The 20,561-nt window shown below is 37.5% G+C and overlaps 1 protein-coding gene across 1 annotated transcript in view; it reads right to left on the reverse strand.

Annotated features, from left to right (window-relative positions):
* Nucleotides 1–9,504: 9,504 nt before the first annotated feature.
* The window catches only part of zfpm1 (zinc finger protein, FOG family member 1), a 128,545-nt gene continuing 117,488 nt past the window's right edge, over nt 9,505–20,561 (reverse strand). The window contains 5 exon segments of the mRNA NM_001039460.2: nt 9,505–12,103; nt 12,460–12,687; nt 12,798–13,028; nt 15,023–15,241; nt 16,369–16,471. Of these exon segments, the coding sequence (NP_001034549.1) occupies nt 9,759–12,103; nt 12,460–12,687; nt 12,798–13,028; nt 15,023–15,241; nt 16,369–16,471 (3,126 nt within the window). The 3' untranslated portion in view covers nt 9,505–9,758.

Here is a 20,561-nt window from a genome sequence, read left to right on the forward strand (position 1 = left end):
CATAAACATGCAATTGATTGCATGTGCCTCTTGATTATAATCATCACTGTCTGTTACATGCTGCGCTAAATTGCATTCCTGCACAACAGGTGAGCTTTGTTTTCATATTTCTTTATTGATTAGGCTATTTTTCACAGACAGACTCAATTTTCACTTTTTGTCTCCTTTCTAATGGAGATCTATATGGGTCAGAACTAAATGGTGAATGTGTTAACTGAATCTTAAATGAGATTTAAAAAGCTGATATAACCAAAAACATGTCTGGCTTTTTGTTATTGTACCTTAAGAGGACACCTCCAGGTCATGACTCTGCAATCGTTTATTCAGTACTGTTAGACAATCAAGCTTGGTACAGAAAATGAGAAAATGTGGTTGTATTCAACAAACGTGTAACATTCAAGAGGTTATAGTCAAAAAGATGCCCTAAAATGACAAATCTAGATACTAGAAATTAAAAATATATTGTATGTTTTTATAAACATATTAATGTGAAGATTAATGTTATGCAGAATCAACAAACAAAAAGACAGATTTTTCTAATTTATAATAAACATTAAAGACGTCATTGGCTAAGTACAAAATACAATCAATGTCCAAGTGCATTTAGCTAGCAAAAAAAGTAACTAGTGAAATATGGACATTAAATGGCTTTCCTAAGGAAAATTTTATTGTTTAGAAGACCTTTTACTGAAGTCTTTCTGTACTGGACACACGTATTGATCTCATTTTACATTTCAGTAACATGTTCTTTACATTCTAACATGCCTTCTAGGGTTCATTCCTATTTATTCAGTGCTATAACTAAAGAAAGATGAAGAAATTATCAGCTCACGATAATGGACGGTACGATGGACGCGTGAAACTTCCCAGATGTGATCTTGATATCGAGGACGCAATGATGCAGACTTGAGCACCGATCTTGCTCTAGAATTCCCAGAAGTCATTGCGACAGGAGGTGGGAAGCGCAGCATTTTATTTAGATTTGTTATTAAAGTTATTATTAAGATATAACTTATTTACCTCAGCTTCCCTAAATGAAACGGTAAACATAAACATTACCATGGATGCCTTATTAAAGGAACAAACACATTAAGGGTGTTTGTTTGCTAAAATTCATATTAAATCTGTTCTATTTATATTGTGCAGCGTATACTTGTATATACAGTCTTTATGCATAGTATATATAGAAGGGGAAAAACTGAAAATTTTTGTATGAATGCTGTAATGTTTAAATAATTGACCATTTAAAACGTGTGAAGGTCACGTGACCATCATCACAGGACACGTTCTCTGTACTCGTGGTCTCCCGAGTTCGTTCTTCTGAGGACACCTGACAAGACCGGTCTCCACAAGAACGCAAGTCCGTTCTCTGTGTTCTTGGAATTGAGAAACAGCCCTAGTCACCACTCTCCCTCACCATCCACCACACCCGTGAACCCTCACCTGACTACTGATCACCTGCACCTGCACCTGCAATCACCACACACTATATACTCACCTCACTCACTCAGTTATCGGCTGGAATCATAAACTATGTTTCCATCCAAAAATGTGAATGAACTTTATGCACAAAACTGGAATGTCGCATAAAAAACGTGCGATGAGTCAAAGCGAACAAAAACGTTACTTCCTGGTTAACTGGCGCCAAATATCAACAGTAAAAACTGATTTTGCTGCAGTGAGAGAAGCTACATCAATCTAATAAATGACTTGAGCCTCAGAAGGCAATCCTGACATGCAGTGAACGTGTGGTGGCGTTTGAAGGTGTCAGACGCGGAGGACAGACGCTCTTGATCCTGAAGCCGAACAGATCTTTTAATCCTAGCTTCTTTGTGCACAACCTGTCTTGTTGATATGATTATCTGCGTTACTGTGGAGTTAATATGCGTTTGCCAATCAGTTCGGTAGGCAGGGTAAACCCCACACCTATGTCACTTTGTGGTAAGCCTCAAAATGGGAGGGATTTGGATCCTAATTTAATGTTAGTAAATTTAAAAAAAGAGAAACTTTTTGTGTTTCTATCATTCCCATATGACACTGGATAAACTTTTCCAAACACACAGCTCTGTCCAAACAGCTTACAACAGATGATTTCCATCATAAGTACTCTTTAAAATAAAATCGGAGCCAAAATTAAACTGAAATTGTTTACTAGACAACATTTCTGTGCATCTCTAACCTGCTTTAACATCCATAAATACCCAAGGAGCAAGTTCTCCACTATGAATGAAGTGGAGTCAGGGCTGGTTTGGCTTCAGTGATACTGTGGCACTATAAAGCTTTTTTCTATTGACCTCGCTGCCTCTGCAAGTCAAGAAGATGCAAAATCACTCCATGCCTGCAAGCATTGTTCACCATTATTCAGAAACACAAAAATTAAAGAAGTGAACTCCACATTGTGTAATGTATTATGTCAGTAAATTCCTTTTCATTAAAAAAAAATAGTGGCCATGAAAACTAAAAGGTAAAATTGGCCTCGACTCCCTCCCTCACTCCTATTCACTAAATCTCATTTTGTGAAACATTATGCCTGTCTGTCTTTCTCAACACAGCATCACAGATGACTTCATACTGCATCATAAAATTACCTTAACAGATCTTTCCTTATAGGGTAAGGCGATAACAAAACAAAGGGCTTAAATTGAAATGTCATTCTAAAATGTTTTTGGTTAAAGTAGGGGTAATGAAGTCACAATGCTGAAAAATCCACAGGTACAGACGTCCAGCAGTCTTTTTAAATAACAGGGCGGAATAGCCTTGATACTTAAGGCAAGAAAGCTTTGCTTTATTCAGATAATTACAGCGCGGCTTTAGCAAGTGTGCTATAAAAGCGAGCAGAAACAGTGGCTTGAGCAACACTTCTTTAAATCAACAAGGCTTGACAAAACACAATTACGGCAAAAAAGGATGTAAAGAAGAAATAATTTACCTTGTACAACAACCTTCAACGCTTAAAGCAAATATTGATGTGAACTTGTCTGCAATGTGTAACAGGATGTCAATGCAACACTCAAGGTAGTTCAAGCATTCTTTTGTTTTCGCATTTGAACATTTCAAGGGCTTAGTTTCCCAAAATCAAATGTTTGAAATGTTATGCTATTTGCAATGATGACTCTCAAGCTCTAAAAACAAAGCAGAAACCTTTCTATACATTTCCATTTCTTTCATGGTTTTATTCGCTATGCGAGTTCACAGCATTACAAACACTATGTGGTCAGTTTCAGTAGATAAAAAATTTATAACATTTATGACAGCTAAACCTTTGAAAATGTCATTGAACTAATAAAAATAATTCATTACTTTTCAAATGTAAGCACTGACGCTGCAAATTAATGAGTACGTTTACACAGACACCAATAATCCGATTTTAATAGGATTAAGACAATACTCTGATTAAGAGTCGACAATGTAAACAGCAATTTTTGATTTATTTAATGCGGTAAAGGTCATAATCAAACTAAACAGAAATAGGATTAAGACATGTGGAGTTCATTTTAGTTGCATTATATGAGTGCAGCACAGACATATAAACAGTGCGATCAAACTATTATTCTTGTCTTGTAGGATTTTCACCGGGTTTTGTAATAGGATGGTCCATACACACACAGGGTTTGACATTTGACACTAATCTCTGCAGTTACCGAGTCAGTTAAGGACCACAGACACCTGCATGGCGAAATGTGGAAGTTTTTTCCATATGGCTTGCAGTTTCAAATTCCATTAAATCAACCCTTCTTCCAGCAGTTTGTATTCACATCCAATATCTTGTTTGTAACAGTGGGCATGCATGAAATGTTCCTGAATGGAAGTGAAAACAAATTAAAAGTGAAACACTTGAAATTAAATAAAACTCTGGAGGAAATGTGGATAGTGTGGTGACGCAATGACCTTTAGCGAATGATGTGCTATAACATGTAAAACGGGATCATGAAAGAAACATTCAAAGATCAACTCATGTGAACACCTTAATCATATTATTGTAGTATTCAGATTAAGGCAAATATTTGATTACTGATGTCGATGTAAATGCAGTAAATGATTTCTCTGAGTTCACTCTTACACACAAAGGGCTCTATTTTGACGATCCAGTGTAAAGCATTAAGGGCGTGTCAGAATGAACTTTTGCTAATAAAGGGATGGAAAAATCCGCTTTGCGCTGTGCCGCATGGTCTAACAGGGTTGAGCTGATTCTCTTAATGAGTTATAGGTGTGTTTTGAGAATAAACCAATCAGAGTCTCATCTCCCATTCCTTTTAAGAGTCACTTGCGTTGCGCCATTGCGCATTTGCTTTTTACATGACAGACTTTGTAATTGAAAAAACTGAATGCTTCACTAGAGAGAAAACAGTTAAACAGAGCATCTTCAGCACTAGAATGAGAGATGAGCCTCCTCATTTTTTACTTTCACTTTTACTCTCGTGGATATGGAAATGTATTGTGCACAGAGACATCCATTAGCCTGCATAATTAATTTTGTTTGTTAAGCGCAAAGATTTGTTTCAGAACTGTTTCTAAATTCAGTTCCAATTTCCAGCAAACGAGCTATTTCAAATCATATGCTATGCCCCATATGGTCCAAACAAATGGACATATCTAAGCTTGTTTTAAATATTAAAACAAATATAAATATGGATATAATAAATAATACTGCTACTAACAGTATCACAATAAAAAAGCAAATTGTCATGAATAAACTGAAAAAGCCCCCTGAGATGAAGAAGTCATGGCGCGGTGGTTTTTATATTTATGTAGGTTCTCTGCTGGTCTATTGATGTGTATTTTAGTCCCTCAAAATAGCAATGCGCCAGCAATGCACCTTAACACGCCTCCTTTTTTAGACCAGAACGCCTACGGGCACACATATGAGCGCAAATACATTTGCTATTTGAACAAAACGACTCTTGCGCAGTGCTGAAACTAGCAAACAACAATTGCATCGCGCCTTGCGCCGGGTGTACAGTATGATAGGGCCCAAAGAGTCTCACCAACATATCTGATTGCCTGTTACAGACACGTCTGTTTAGGCACAATGCTTCAAAACATGTTCTATAGACACCTTTACAGCAAGTTGTTTTAATACTTAATACATAAAACATACTTATAGACTAGTTTCTTTATTTTTTAGATACAAGAACATTTTATTCATTAGATACTTATTAAAACTAATATTGAGAACTAGTACACTACCTGACAAGTCTTGTCACCTATCCAAGTTTTAGGAACAGCAAATAATGACATGACTTCTAGTTGATCACATGGCATCAGAAGTGGCTTATATGAAAAGCAAAGGCCTCAGATCACGCTTATTTTACCAAAATAAAATATGTTGAAGCCTAGATTTATCATCATTTAATTAGGACAGTAAGGTCTGGCTTTGCTCAGACAAAAGTCTTGTTACTTAACAGAAATAATGTCCAGTATAGAATTTAAGTCATAAGTCATGGAGCAGTGGTAAAAAGAATTAATTTTGTATATGACTCCCATGAACTTGGAGGACTGCATCCATACATCTCTGCAATGACTCAAATAACTTGTTGATAAAGTCATCTGGAATGGTAAAGAAAGTGTTCTTGCAGGACTCCAAGTTCATCAAGATTCTTTGGATTCATTTTCAGTTCCTCCTTCTTCAATAATGTTCATATCTGATGTCTGCGCTGGCCAATCCTAGAGCACCTTTGCCTTCTTTGCTTTCAGGAACTTTGATATGGAGGCTAAAGTATGGGGAGCGCTATCCAGCTGAGGAATTTGCCTTCGTCTGTGGTTTGTAATGTAATGAGAAGCACAAATGTCCTGATACCTCAGGCTGTTGATGTTGCCATCCACTCTGCAGTTCTCTCACACATCCCCATACTAAATATAACCCCAAATCATGATTTTTTTCTCCACCAAACTTGACTGATTTCTGTGAGAATCTTGGGTCCATGTGGGTTCCAATAGGTCTTCTGCAGTATCTGTAATAATTGGGATGCAGCTCAACAGATGTACTTGCTGCCACTTTTCCAAACGATCAATTAGAAGTCAAGTTACTGTATTATTTGTTGCTCTTACAACTTGGATCAACGAAAAGACTTTTGTCAGTTAGTATATTTATTCAGAGGGCGACACAGTATCTAAGTGGTTATGATTGCCTCATCCTGACAACAAGAAGGTTTCTGGGCTGAGTCCTGGCTGGACCAGGAGGCCTTTCTGTACAGAGTTTGCACACTGTAAAAGATGCTGGGTTCCACACAATCGATTTGTGTTGGGACAACATGAAGGAATTAAGTTAAGATTTTTACAAATTTAAGTGGATTGTACATAAAACAATTAAGTTGTCTAAAAAAACATCATTTTTTGAGTACAGTACATGTTTTTTTCACTGTCTGCGTGGGCTTCCTCTGAATGCTGTGGTTTCCACCACAGTCCAAAGAGGTGATAGAGGTGAATTGGATAAACCTAATCATCCGTAGTGTATGAATTGGAGTGTGTAAAGGTGTTTACTGGGCTCAAACTATTCTATTGTTACTAGTGACAAATTTCTCGATTTTGACAGATTCTGGAAGTTTAGATGTCAACAGTTTTTTTTTTTTGTTTGTTTGTTTTTTTTTACTACTGTAGTATTCCAGTCGTGACCATTAAATATTTTGTATTCCCCTGTAGTTATTCATTAGATATTAGAACTTTTTTACTACTAGGTACAAGTACATATGATTAGATACTATTTAATAATCCGATTAATTTAAATAATCTTCTATATTAAACAGTAAAAAGTTTGATTCAGTCATTTTCCTTCAGCTTAATCTCTATTTCAAAGGACACCACAGCGGAATGAACCGCCAACTATTCCAGCATATGTTTCACGCAGCGGATGCTCTTCCAACTGCAACACACACTACAGACAATTTTGTTTATTCAATTGACCTTTACCACATGTGTTTGGACTGTGGGAGAAACCGGAGCACCCTGAGGAAACCCACCTGAACACGAGAACAAACTCTACAAAGAAATGCCAACTGGCCCAGCCAGGACTCGAACCAGTGACCTTCTTGCTATGAGGCGACAGTGCTAACCACTGAGCCACCATGCCACGGTCGTTTTTACATATGATCTATTATTAATATATTTAAGCCATTGTTACAGTGATCGTTTGACCCTGATATTTGTTTCTTATTTTAAACAACCCTTTTTAGGTACAAGTATTTATTAAACAGATACCGGCAATCAATCTTTACAATCTTTGTTTTACTCATAGTACAATAAAAAAAGTCATTCCTGTACCCAACTGAAAAGATATAACAAGATAAGATGGGAGTTAAGTATGGCTCAGATTTCTGTCTATTCTTAGATATGTTGTATGAAGGTACATTTTAAAGTGTAGGTATAGTCTAAAGTGTAGAGTATAAAGTATATAGTTCTTTTTTCTTCTTCTGTGGAGCTTGCCAGTAAAAATAGCAGTTGCATGTTAGAAAAGAAGTCTGGATGTTTTTCAAAAGAAATATTTTCTTCAGTGTTTAACTCATCATAAAATCATACAGTGTTTGATTGACATGAGGATTAGTGCATCAACAGCGTAATTGTCTTTAATGACTGTTCTCACACACATAGAAGCAAAACATGCCAATAAGAACATGGATTCATACTTTTAAGCCAAATGGAAGAATGAATAAATCTCGTCATTAAAAAACATCCCAAAATGCATTGTGTTGCATCAGAGTCTACACACTGCTTAAAGAGAGGAAAGTACGACAAGTTCTCCTGCACTTTGAATGTCCTTCTGGACTCTTTATTTCCCATGCATAGTTTGGACAAGTGTGTAGTGGAACTTTTTGTAGCTGAAAACAAAAACAAAAAAACAAACCCAAAGAAAAAGGTTGACATTCATTAATTTTTTCCATCAACATTTTTAATTATTCACAAAGTATTTGAATTATCTTTCACTTGTGTTAGAATGTTCTAAATTCACGAGTAAGTCCTTCGGGGATAGGTTTGGACAAGGAAAAGTGCTGTAAAAACATAAATACATACAAAAAAAGCTCCTAAAACTAAAACATTCAGCATTTTTTGTACAACACAGTGCAATAGAAAAGGGATCCGGAAAGGTTTTCAGCACTGGTCTTTTGGACTTGCGACAGTCGCTAAATGATAAAACAATGGAACTGTAAACGCCTCTGTGTGAGTTGGTGCAGCACCGTTGCAAACCCACAACAGCAGAGAGAAATTTAAACTGTTCTCATTTGCAAGCGGTTTTCGTGTTCCTGTTCTTACCGCGGAAACGACTGAGGTTGCTTTTTTGTAACACAGGAAAGGGGGAAACACCACTGGTAACATACACAAAGTCCACTTAGTGGGGGGACAGTGATGAGCATTGTGGATGTAACTGACCCGTTGTTTCAGACATATTGACGAGAGTCTTTGTTAAGGCTTTGCAAAGAGTAGCCTGCAAAGGAGGATAGATTGCATGACGCTGTTCTTTTCAACATACAACGCACATGTAGAGGAGCACAAATCATCACTGAGTCATCATCGAGAATGCAAATAATTGACAGAGCAAACGAGAGAAGGACAAAAGCGACACTGGCTTCCCAGTTTAAGAAATAAGCGATACGAGCAATGAGTCAGTTTCGAATTTTCTTGCTTTCAGTGGCCTTCAACGTTATTCAACAGTGTGCAAGACATTGATATGAATCTTTTCTATGCTATACTTCATTTCAAGGTTAAAAAGAAAAAAAAAGACCAAACATACATGCCGTTCACTGCATGTCCGTGATAGTTTGTCTAGAGTACAGATGGCACTTCTTCTGCAGGTTAAAAGGGGTTTTGGATTTGAACCAGTGCAGGGTTTTGTGGTAGAGGCAGAGACAAAGGTGAGCTGGTGACTAGAAACACAACAAGCATTGAACACTGTCTGAAATCCAAACCCTTAAAGCCTGTGACAGTCCTTAGACACGCAATGCACATCCATCCATGACCAAATACTGAGACAGTACAGTTGTGTGCCGTCTTCTCCCTTACCAGACCAACACTTACAGAATTACTTCTCAAGTCCCAATGATCAACACAAAAGTCGAATATGACACATTTTCATATGAAAGAACCAAGAAAATACATCACACTAAAGATTGAAATTCCTTTTGACAGTATGAAAACAAAACTAGGTAGAACTTAACTCACGTGAAATGGATAAGGACTGAAAACATAAATAGTTTCTTCACATTTTAGTATCAATCAAAACCTTTCATATTCAGCTGGTAACCTGATGTTATTTATTTTAATCAGGTTCTTTTATTTACTCTTCTTATATCTAAACAGTGTACTGACAAAAATCTGCAGACCAGGTTCGATAGCGAGACATCCACTAGGGGTCAGAATTGGCCCCAGCGAATTCAAACAAAAGAAACCAAAAATGGCTCAGACAAACAATTTTTACCAATATACATTGCCATCATTAATTAAAATGAACATGAAACACAGGAGTGATTAAAACAGCTAATTAAAGGGCAAAATGTTACCTTCCATCAGCAGATTCTAAACTGTGGGAATAGGTCAGCGGGGCACAATATGTGTGCAGGTAGTCTCATCTCTTAGTGTAATACAAACTTGACCCATAACGTGTAATAAGTTACCATCGTAACAACACCAGATAGCATGGTCGGCATGAAGACCTCAGTATCTGGCTAGTAACAGTCCCACTATCATGCTCTGTCCAGATCAGGTCGGGCAGTGCCGTGATTGGCACTTCTATGCATGAGAGTAATGGCAGAATTGACTGAGCAGAGGGTTCACTTGACATGTTCGGCACTGTGAGAGGAACAGTAGTATTTTTTGTGTGCAATGAAAGTGGAGAGGCTGCTGAATTTGATGTTGCACAGCCGGCAATAGCGTGTGTTCCCATTTTGTAAAGGAGAGGCGAGTGGTGTTTTAGGTGGAGCTGTAATGGTGTGGCTAATAGCAAGGGCTGCCTTTTCAGGGAGGACACTGGGCAATGGGGTGTGGCTGAGCTGCCCCGTCTCTCTTAAAGCTTCAGGCACAGGTGACACAGTTACTCCTTTAGGGGAAAGAGCTGGCGGGGCAGTTTTTGGAGACCTAGATCCCACAGATTCTAGTGAACTTCCATTAAGAACAGGTGGGGAAGGAGAGGTTGCTTCCAGCTTGATGCTTCGACCATTCAGGCTGTCCTTACGGGGGCGGGAGCTTGGTTTAGGAGGGGTGAGAGGGGCTCCTTCTCGTGGGCTAAGGCTGGGACTGGGACTGACTCCAGTGGACTGTGTCTCAGGATGCTGCTGTAGTGTAAGAACCAGACCATGAGTCGTTTTAAAATGCTCCATCAGATCACAGGTTAGCAGTTTGTTGGGGGGGCAGTAGGGACACACTACTGGAGAGGTGCTGGGGGTCTTTGCTCCCTGCACATGTGGAGGGGTGGACTCTGAGCCAGGTACAGCATGTGCAACAGCTGCGGTTTTACCTGTTTGAAGCACTTTGGAATCAGAGTGCTGGTCCACGGCTCTGTTCTTCGGTGAGGTGGAGGTAGGCCTCTTCAGTCGGTTTAGTTGCTCCATAGTTTGTGGTTGCAGGGTAGTGGCTGGGCAGTAGTAGGTCTTGTGGGCCAAGTAGTTCTCAATACTGTTGAAGCTAATGCTGCAAGCAGTGCACTTGTGGTAGTCAGAAAGGGGCAATGCAGAAATGCTGTCCTTTCTCTGGCTCTCTCTTAGTCTGGGTCTTTTACTCAAGTCTATGGGTCCTTCTCCTTCAGGACTTGAGCTGCGTGTAGGAGTTGACACTTGGGACAATAGAGCAACGGAAGAGCCCTCTTGGTTAACCCCCAAACTAGTTCCTGCTGGCAAAGTAGTGGCATTAGCCAAAGCCTCAGTTTGAGCCATGTGGATCTCATACATCTTCTTACGTTTGCGTGTGCGGATAGGTTGGGGTAGGAAGGCAGCCTTGCCAGAATGGGGGCGCTGGTTGGTGGGATCATGTCTAGAGGCGCAGTAGAATCGCTTGTGGACAATGTAGTTGTCATGACGGCTGAAGCGAATGTTGCATGCCTGGCAAAATGTGCGAGTGGGGTCGTCATCTTGGTCTTCAGCAGATCCACTAGGACTTTGGCTACCTTCGCTGGCTTGCCCGCCCCCAGGTCCCTCTCCCTCTGAGGACGATGAGCAGGTAGCATCTTTCAGCCCTGGATCCTCAATTTTCACCTCCACTACCTTGGGTTCCGAGGCCGTTCCTCCTGGTGCAGGGTCAGGGCAGCTAGGAGAGGCTGAAGCTGCACGGCTGACTGGTCTGGCCTGGGGTGAAGCAGCGTGGGAAACAGGAGGAGCAGCTGCAGTAACAGCCCCTTCCTTCACAAGGCCTCCAGTCTCTCCTTGTTGATGCCTGCTGGAGCAGTAAAGCCTCTTGTGGACATAGAAGTTGTTAATGTTGTTGAAGGTAATGTCACATTCGAAGCAGGTAGCTCCCTTGTGAACGCTGGCAGGAGAGCCTGGTGGGTAGAAGCTCTGCTGTGCAGCTGCTGGTCCTTGTCCCTGTTTAAGTCTACTGTGCACCATCTCAGACATCTTAGCCAGAATCTCAGATGCCTGGGGCATTATGGCCGCCTCAGAATTAAACATGTACTGCGGCAAGAACACTGCTCCTCCAGGGAGAACTGAACCCCCTGTTCCAGAATGTGCAGGACTAGAACCTGGGGTGGGACTGGCCGGCTCTGCTTTCACTGCAACCACGGTGGGGCTCTTAGGTGAAGTAGGCTGAGATGAGCTTGCCTCTGCAGCATTTTCTTGAGGACTGTTCACTTGTTCTTCTTCCTTTGCATCGTTTTCATAGTCTGAACGTGGCTCCTCTTTGATGTTGAGTTGGCTGAGGGGACTGTAGCCCTGAGAGGCTGAGCTGCCATTGGCTCCAGGGCTGGACGAGTCAGGTCGGGGCACGCAGGCAGCAGGCTCCGTTTCTTGCAGCTCAGGGAGCTCAGAAGAAGGAGGACTGCTCTGGCGAGGTGTGGGGCTCCTCTCAGCTGGAACCCTCACTTCCAGGTGTGTGTGGACATGCTGCTGAAGTAATGCAGGAGTGTCAGCAGAGTAGCCGCACACCTGACATTTCAGAACAATGCCAGAGTCTCCTGGACTCAAGCCTGTCACAAAGTGGAAAAAATGACAGACATTCAGATATAGAATGATGACTTTAAACCTTATGATCAAGAACACTTATGTTTAAACTATTTTAAAGGTCATCAGGTTTGATGAATAGTTCTTATACAGCTTAGGAGAAAGAGAGAGGACTTGAAGTAATCCCTCATCTATACAGCATATACATTTATTTGAGTCATTGCCAAACTATGAACAAAATATATGTTAAACATTTCACTAATTTACATTTTTAAAAATATAGATTTCAAATAACACATCATTCTAAACATGTAGGTGTCTATACTAAGTCAAAGTTTGTACTGGATTTCTTTGTCATGTGCAGAGTTTTTACAGCTCTCACCTGCAGCCACCGGCAGTTTAGGCGAGTACACCTCACTGTTAGAGCCAGGCTGGCAAACCATGTGACTGGTGACCAGGTGGCTGTACAGGATGTCTCGTGTTGTGGAAATGAAGCCACAGCCATGACACACACCATTCAGCGAGTCTGTGTGAACCTTCAAGTGCCGCTCACAATTTGCCTTAGTGGTGAAAGCTGACAGGCAAATCAAACAAACAAATGGACGCTCTCCTGGAGATACAGATAAAAGACAATCAAATTAGACATAAGCACCACTTCAGTTAAGCACAGATAATATTAACACAAGCATGCCATTTTAAGAAGAAGAAAAAAAGTCTCACCGCTGTGTGTTCTCATGTGGATCTCCAGAGAGCTGGCACTGGGACAGCTTTTGTTGCACTGTGGGAAGGGACACAGCCTCTCGTTGGGGTATGAATCTTTCGGCTTGTCCTGTGGAGGAGAAGCTGCGGTCTGCTGCTTCTGTCTGCTAGCGCAGTAGTACATGAGATGAGCCTGGAGATTTCTCTCACTTCTGTACCAGATCCCACAGTCTTTACAAGGAAAGATGTCTTCTACACACACAAACACACAAAAACGGACCGGTAAGTAGAACTATAACACAACTTTGAAAGATTATTCAATTACTGAAGGATTTTAACTATTTTTGTAGCATATTTTTCTGATTTATGTATGTAGACTTTGGCTTTAATTAGTTAGAAACTTTAATTAGTTAAATAACTCATGTTTTATAGGCAATTCTAATGCGTTTTGAAACGCCATTCATGTTTTCATTTTAAAAGCCCATCCATAACTCATATACTTTATGCATTTAATCATATGCAGGATGTGCACTGTTTATTAATGCACTCAGTGCATATACAACCTCAAACAAACACAAAACACACACAATTATAAATTTGAAAAAGCAATCAGAGTTGCTCCATCATCTCCACGGCAACGGACAGCGAGTTTGTGATGCGCGCAAGAGTGTGTGTGTGTGTGTGTGTGTGTAATATCAGGCCGATCTGGTATCAGGGCACATGTTGAATAGGCTATATTTGATATCGACCGTCACATCCCAATTATCTGTCTACTCACAGCCCAGCTAATGCAGTTGGATGTGCAAAGTTGGGCTGATCAAATTTTAGCCTTTAGCCTTATTTACGCTTATTATTCATTCCTTCATCATGGAATGTCCATGTCCACTCCCACTCCTCATGCAGTTTAGCTGATATTGGAGAGAGGGCTGCACCAGACAATTAACTTTGCTGCGGTTGGAGCTGGCACAACACTGTCACCCACTGGTCATGGGCATGAATGACAAGCAATTCAAAGTTATGTCTATTTTTTCCTTGTTACAATACTTTGGCATTGCAATCTTATATGAAAACAGTCATTATATTTGCATTTCAGTCTAGAAACAAACTGCAAACAAGTATGAATTCCGCACTTTATTGCTATAAAAAAGGTAATATTGTTAAATATCATTCCAGTTTTAAATGTTTACTTAATTAAGTTTACTATGTTAAAGTCAAACTGGATTTTATTTAAAAATATAATATTTTATATAAGTATAGCAATAATTTAATTTCATGACAAGTAACTTTTTTCAGACAATTTATCCCAATTCAAATGCACAATGAATCCTTTAACCAGTGTTGCCAAATATAGCTGACTTTTTCCAGCCCAAAAGCTGCCCAAAACGCACAAACAACGTGTTAATATTGGTAATTGATGATAGTAATTAGTAATAGTAATTAATGTTAGTAATCTAATAATTTATATTAATAATTAATATTTTTTCAATTTTAATTTATTTAAATAAAAATAAACCTAGTTACTTTAACTGTCATAATTTTTAACCATACAGCACCCAACAGCAGCCAACACAACATAACGGGATCACATCGAAACACTGGCCCTCTCTCCCACAATCTTTTGAAATGGGGTATACATTCGTCCCATTTAGTGTTAAATTCTTTTGAACATAATTAGGTGCTGCTCATCTATCAGACAACACTTCTATGTTTGTTCTTTCTGGGGAAACCACCCAATCTGGCAACACTGGGTTTAACTAACATCAATAACAACACAGTACTAACCTGTTTAATGCAGTGATTGTGAGTTTGTATAAAATGTATTCACTTACTTTAAATTAGCATTTATTTAAAATGTTAATTTATAAAATTTGTATTTACAAGATATTTAAAATTTTACTTTGCTAAAAAATGACATACTATTGATGTGACATGTTTGAAAGCAAATCATGTATTACATAATCATGGTTCGTGAGAATAAGAACATAAGAACTCTATTTAAAATATAGTGCAATTTTACAATATCCAAAACACAAACTTTTTGAGGAAGCAAACATTTTGAAAGAAGAACTTTCAGTCACAAACCAAAAATAGAATTTGGTTAAATCCATTACACATCATACAGTATGTCATGATTTGCGCACATATGCATAAACACAGCCAACCCTCGCTCATCAAAATGTAAACACACTCCATAGCCACAAGTAGCTGTGAAGACATGTTGTGTTTATCAGCAAGCAGTGACTCACTATTAACGACAGCAGTGGCTAAGATGGCAGCCATGCCAGCCTGTTGCGGGAGGAGCTGGATCTCCGAGTGCAGAGCGGCAGGGTATGCAGGCTCCTCCTTCACCCGCACGCCATGGGTCTGAGTCCCTGCTGAATGATCACCGTTGGAGCTGGACAGCGAAGCCAGAAGAGCATCTCCACCGGACAGCTCCCGTGTCAGCTTACAGAACAACACTCCTCCTGGAGGAAACCAAAACAATATTATTCAGAGGTGAAATTTAAGAGTTTTGAAAACCTTTTGAAGACTACTATGAGTGAAAATTAAGAATTAAAATTGGTTTAATTTTTAGTGGTAATGCAACTAATTATATTTGGTCCATCAATTAATATTTATTTATATAGCACCTTAATACAACCAAGGTTGACCAAAGTGTTTACACTAGGACTGCCCAATGTATCGTTTTAGCATCAATATTGCAATGTGATCATTCACAATAGTCATATCGCCAGTATACGCAACATTAGGTCTGGATTATAGTTGGGGTCTGTGACTTTATTACCATATGTAACTTTGACAAATTTATAACGATTCATTTTAATGAATTGTTTATAAAATGAAGACTATGCCGTAGTATTTTACATTTGATTATTCAATTACTGTATACCTGAATACAGTCCTCAGGAAAACAATAAAACACTGTTTATTTAATAAGCATATCTTTCTTTATTGTTTATTATATTTTTATATTTTATGCATGCCCTTACAGAATCATCCCAATCAATCTAAAATGATAAATTCTTTTTTTTTTTTTTCGTTTTTAAATATTTCTCAAATGATGTTGAACAGAGCAAGGAAACTTTCACAGTATGTCTGATAATATTTTCTCCTCTGCAGAAAGTCTTATTTGTTTTATTTCGGCTAGAATAAAAGCAGTTTTTATTTTTTTAAACACCATTTTAAAGACAAAATTATTAGCCCCTTTAAGCTATATATTTTTTTCAAATAGTCTACAGAACAAACCATCGTTATACAATAACTTGCCTAATTACCCTAACTTGCCTAGTTAACCTAATTAACCTAGTTAAGCCTTTAAATGTCACTTTAAGCTGTATAGAAGTGTCTTGAAGAAAATCTAGCAAAATATTATTTACTGTCATCATTGCAAAGATAAAGTAAATCAGTTATAAGAAATGAGTTATTAAAACTATTATGTTTAGAAATGTGTTGAAGAAATCTTCTTTATATTAAACAGAAATTGGGGAAAAATAATTTGGGGTAATAATTCAGGGGGTTTAATAATTCTGATTGCAGACCTCGAAGAAAGCCCAAGTGAATGTGAGAGATGCATGAGTGTTTTGTCTCATACCCTGACTGTAGATGGTGCAGTTTGAGTCTGTGGGGTTTGAGGTCACAGGGATTCTTCTGAGCCAGCAGTCCGGCTCCTCACACACCAGAGACACTGCAGAACTCTAAACACACACACAAACAGGGAAAGAGAAACAAGGTCAGCTCTTCAATTTTAAAAGAACACAGACAGATTTAGAACAGGACTCAGTGGGACACTTCCAGTAGATATAATGCAGAGGTTATACAAACAGATTTCTCACTTCCTATTAACATTTTAAACATTTACACGTATGAGCTTGGCAAAACAAAGTTATCATTTCAAAATTTTGCTTTTCTTTAATAGGTTTACTTTCCTAAAATGATAATAATGATCATAAGGAATAACTGAAATAAAGTCAAATTATATATAGATTACATTATCAACATATATTGCATATTAACATATTTCAGATTTATTAACAATTAAATAAAAGATCCAGGAAATAATTTAAGTTTTAGTTTGCACTTTGAAATCGACAGTCATCTACTGTAAATATAATATTTTTAAATAAATTGTGCTAATTATAAAATATAAATATAAAATTATAAAATATAAAATTGTGGATTTTGAGAAAAAATATTTTTGATTTATTAATAAAAAAAAAAAAAAAATATTGTTTGTCTTGTAGGGTTACACTACATTGAAAAAATCGTTTATTTTTCTGTGATAAATATTGTGATAATTCCACATGATGGTTTAAATTGCTCTATTAGATGGTTTTCTGGGCAGTCTAACAGTATTCAGGTACATAAATGGAACATTCACAATCTAAAAAGTGTTTTTCTTACTTTTCTTTGTCTCATTTCAAGTCCAAATATCTACAAATTCTTAGAGATCAAGTAAAAAGTAAAAAAAAAATTTTCGCCTTCAGAAGAAAGAAGTGAAAATGAGGAGTTTCTTTTCTCCTTAAAACAAGCTAAATTATCTGCCAATAGAGTAATTAAAATAATTGTATTTTCGCTTTTAAATGTAAGTATTTGGACTAGAAACAAGACAGAAATTCAAACTAGGAAAAAACTTTTTTTTCGTAAATTGTAAAAATAATTTAATACAATTATTCTTTGTTACACCTCCAAACACTTTTTGTACACAAACTCTCTTAAAATGCTCAGTCACAGGCCTTAAAAACACATGCAAATGAAAAACTTTTACTCGATTATAGTTAAACTAAGTAGTGACTACAAGCCACACATGTTCTGTGGCTCCTGGTCAACTATAATTCAGAATCAACATTGCATATTTTGCGATGCTTAAACGATGGATTGTGCAGCTACCTCAAATAATTTTGATATGACCAAATAACCACAATCAGATGGTCAATCAATAATTGTGGCATGCTTTATTGCCATACTATAACTTCTAGTTATAACCACAATGCATATTTCATCTGTTCACCATAAAACAGATTTTTTTTACTTGCACTTTCCAAGACACAACCACCTGTTTATCTGTGAGAGACATGGTGACATTTTTTCAGCTTAAGCAATGGCTTTACGGTATGTTCAAAGAAACACATTTAATCCCTTTTGCCCGATATCATGCCATTCAAATTCCCATTCCAGCACACATTTTAATACAACACAACCAGAAACAGTAGTCAATAACTAGTTTGCATAATTCAACTCTTCCAACCACAAATATTAAAATATTTTAAAAACAAAAGAGTGGTTGAGTGGCAAAATACTGTGAAAACAGAAAAATTCCACTAGCTGTTGGAAAGCGGATATCAACTGCAATTTCAACTGAACAATTTACAGTAAAAAAAAAAAAAACTAATGCAAAAACATTACATCACACACACCTGGATTTTTCCACACAATCATTTCCTTGTTCAGACAAAGCATACGTTGACAGATTGTAACAGAATGATTAATAAACTCAATCCCACACTGTAAAAAAAAAATCTGTAAATTAGCAGACCGACCATTAACTTCTATAGTATTTGTGTTTCCTATTAAGTTTTTGGTTATAAGTCCTTAACATTCTTCAAAATATCTTCTTTTGAGTTCAACAGAAAAAAAGGAAAATCAAAAAGGTTTGGAGCCACCTAACAGTCAGTGAACAGTTGGAAAATATCTTAAAGGTTTAGTTCACCTAAAACTGGACATTGTCTTCATTTACTGATCCTTGTCTCAGACCTGTTAACCTGTTAGCCTCCTAACATTCAGTAAACAGTTAGAAAATCTTCATTTTCTGGCGATCTATCTATTTAACGTTGCTGATTTTATTGCTGTATTTCCAATACCAAATCAGAAACTTGCATAAATATATTCTCATATCATATCATACCACAATTATACATGTCAGAGCTCAGCTGTGACTGGATGAACAAATTATGAAAGGAACTGCACTGTGAAAGACGATGCATCCTCACTACATCCTCGTTTTCTACTGTATATTTATTTATGCTTATAGATTATGAGACCTTGATCTTTCTTCCAAAAAGTGATTTTTTTTTTTTTTTAATAGTTTAAAGCACAGATGCCCAAATATATATATATTTATACAACAGTTCTGTCTGGTTCTGACAGACTCGGTCTGCAGCCTCGTGCCAGCGCACGCCTCCCACCAGTGCCAATATACAGCCATATCGCACTGCTACGAGTGTGATATTGCTCATATATATATATTTATATATATATATATATATATATATATATATATATATATATATATATATATATATATATATATACATATATATATATATATATATATATATATATATACATATATATATATATATATATATATATATATATATATATATATATATATATATATATATATTATATGAGAGTGTTTGTGAGATAGTTTGTGGTTTTTTTTATGGATTTTTTAATGGTTTTTTATGGTTTTTAAAATCATTGATACGACTAAAGTATTTTTTTCTAAATATATTTTTTATATTATTAAATTACATTTGCTTAAACTGATATTTTGTCTGGATTGGTGTTGTAAATTATGCAAAAAAACTTGTAATAAACTTGCAGCACATTAACTGTTATATAACAGACTTATTTCTCTATATATTCTTTAGTATACATTCTATTATTTCAAAATAAGAGTTACTTTATTAGACTGTAGAGTTGAATTTTCAACATCAAAAGTCGACAGAGCAGAGATCAATATCCCATACTGCACTTCACAGCCATGAACAAACTGAAAACCCTTAAATAAATGGAAATATAACGGCAGATTATTTAAGTGTAGCTGATCCGTTCCACTAGGTGGCAGCATTTCTGCAGGCCAAGTTCACTGATGGCCTCATATTTAAGAAAACGTTCCACTCCTTCATCCACTGAGTTAAAAGCCTTGGCCCTGGGGAGACGATATCCTGACATGCTACCAAATCAACTTTAAAGACAGGAGCAAATGAAGCGACATTAGTTCAGCTGCGTAAAGCAGCATAAAAAGCCACCAGTGGAGAGGATGAGAGGAAGAGATGGACCGCAGAGGAGGACAGCTGAAGGGTTTCTTTCTAATTCTGTCTGTTCTTGCCTGAAGATACGGTCCGTATTGTATTTCATGGGGAACTAGTGCTGATAAGGAGATAGGGCTCCTTTTGTTTTAATTTGAAACCCAATGCTGGAGCCGTCTGTGGCATAAGTGCTGCGTGCTTCTGCTAATTTGTTTCAGACTCATTTAACACGACTCGACTTTAAGCTTCACAAAAGGAGAGGGCAGCCTGGTCAGCCCTCGCCTTTGACAAAACACTTCCAGACAAACGCACGCTCTAATTAAACACACACACACATATTGACACACAGAAAGATTCACACGCGCAGATGCACAAGGGGAGTAAGTGAAGATGTGAATGCTTATGACCTGTTGTGAATAGCGAACAAGAGCCAAATCAAATCAATTGGATGCCTATTACTATATCGCTAAATAAAAGACAGGTTTAAGTGGCCAGGTGACTAAACACATCACTTGATGAGAAGGATACTACTTGTTATTACAGTCAGTTTATGAATTACAAGAACGATTATCTGACGCCCACTGAGTTACATGGAATGGGTGAGTCATCATGTCAATGTTGTGACTTGTACATCTTCTAATATCTTTTATCTAGGTGGAAATATCATACAGATATAAAAAACAGAAGATACATTTCTTTTGAAAATTACATTTCCTTGTGTACAGTTTCAGGCCTGGGGAATTGTCTATTT

This window comes from Danio rerio, chromosome 18 (assembly GCF_049306965.1).
Source record: "Danio rerio strain Tuebingen ecotype United States chromosome 18, GRCz12tu, whole genome shotgun sequence".
In the NCBI taxonomy this organism is placed as follows: Eukaryota; Metazoa; Chordata; class Actinopteri; order Cypriniformes; family Danionidae; genus Danio; species Danio rerio.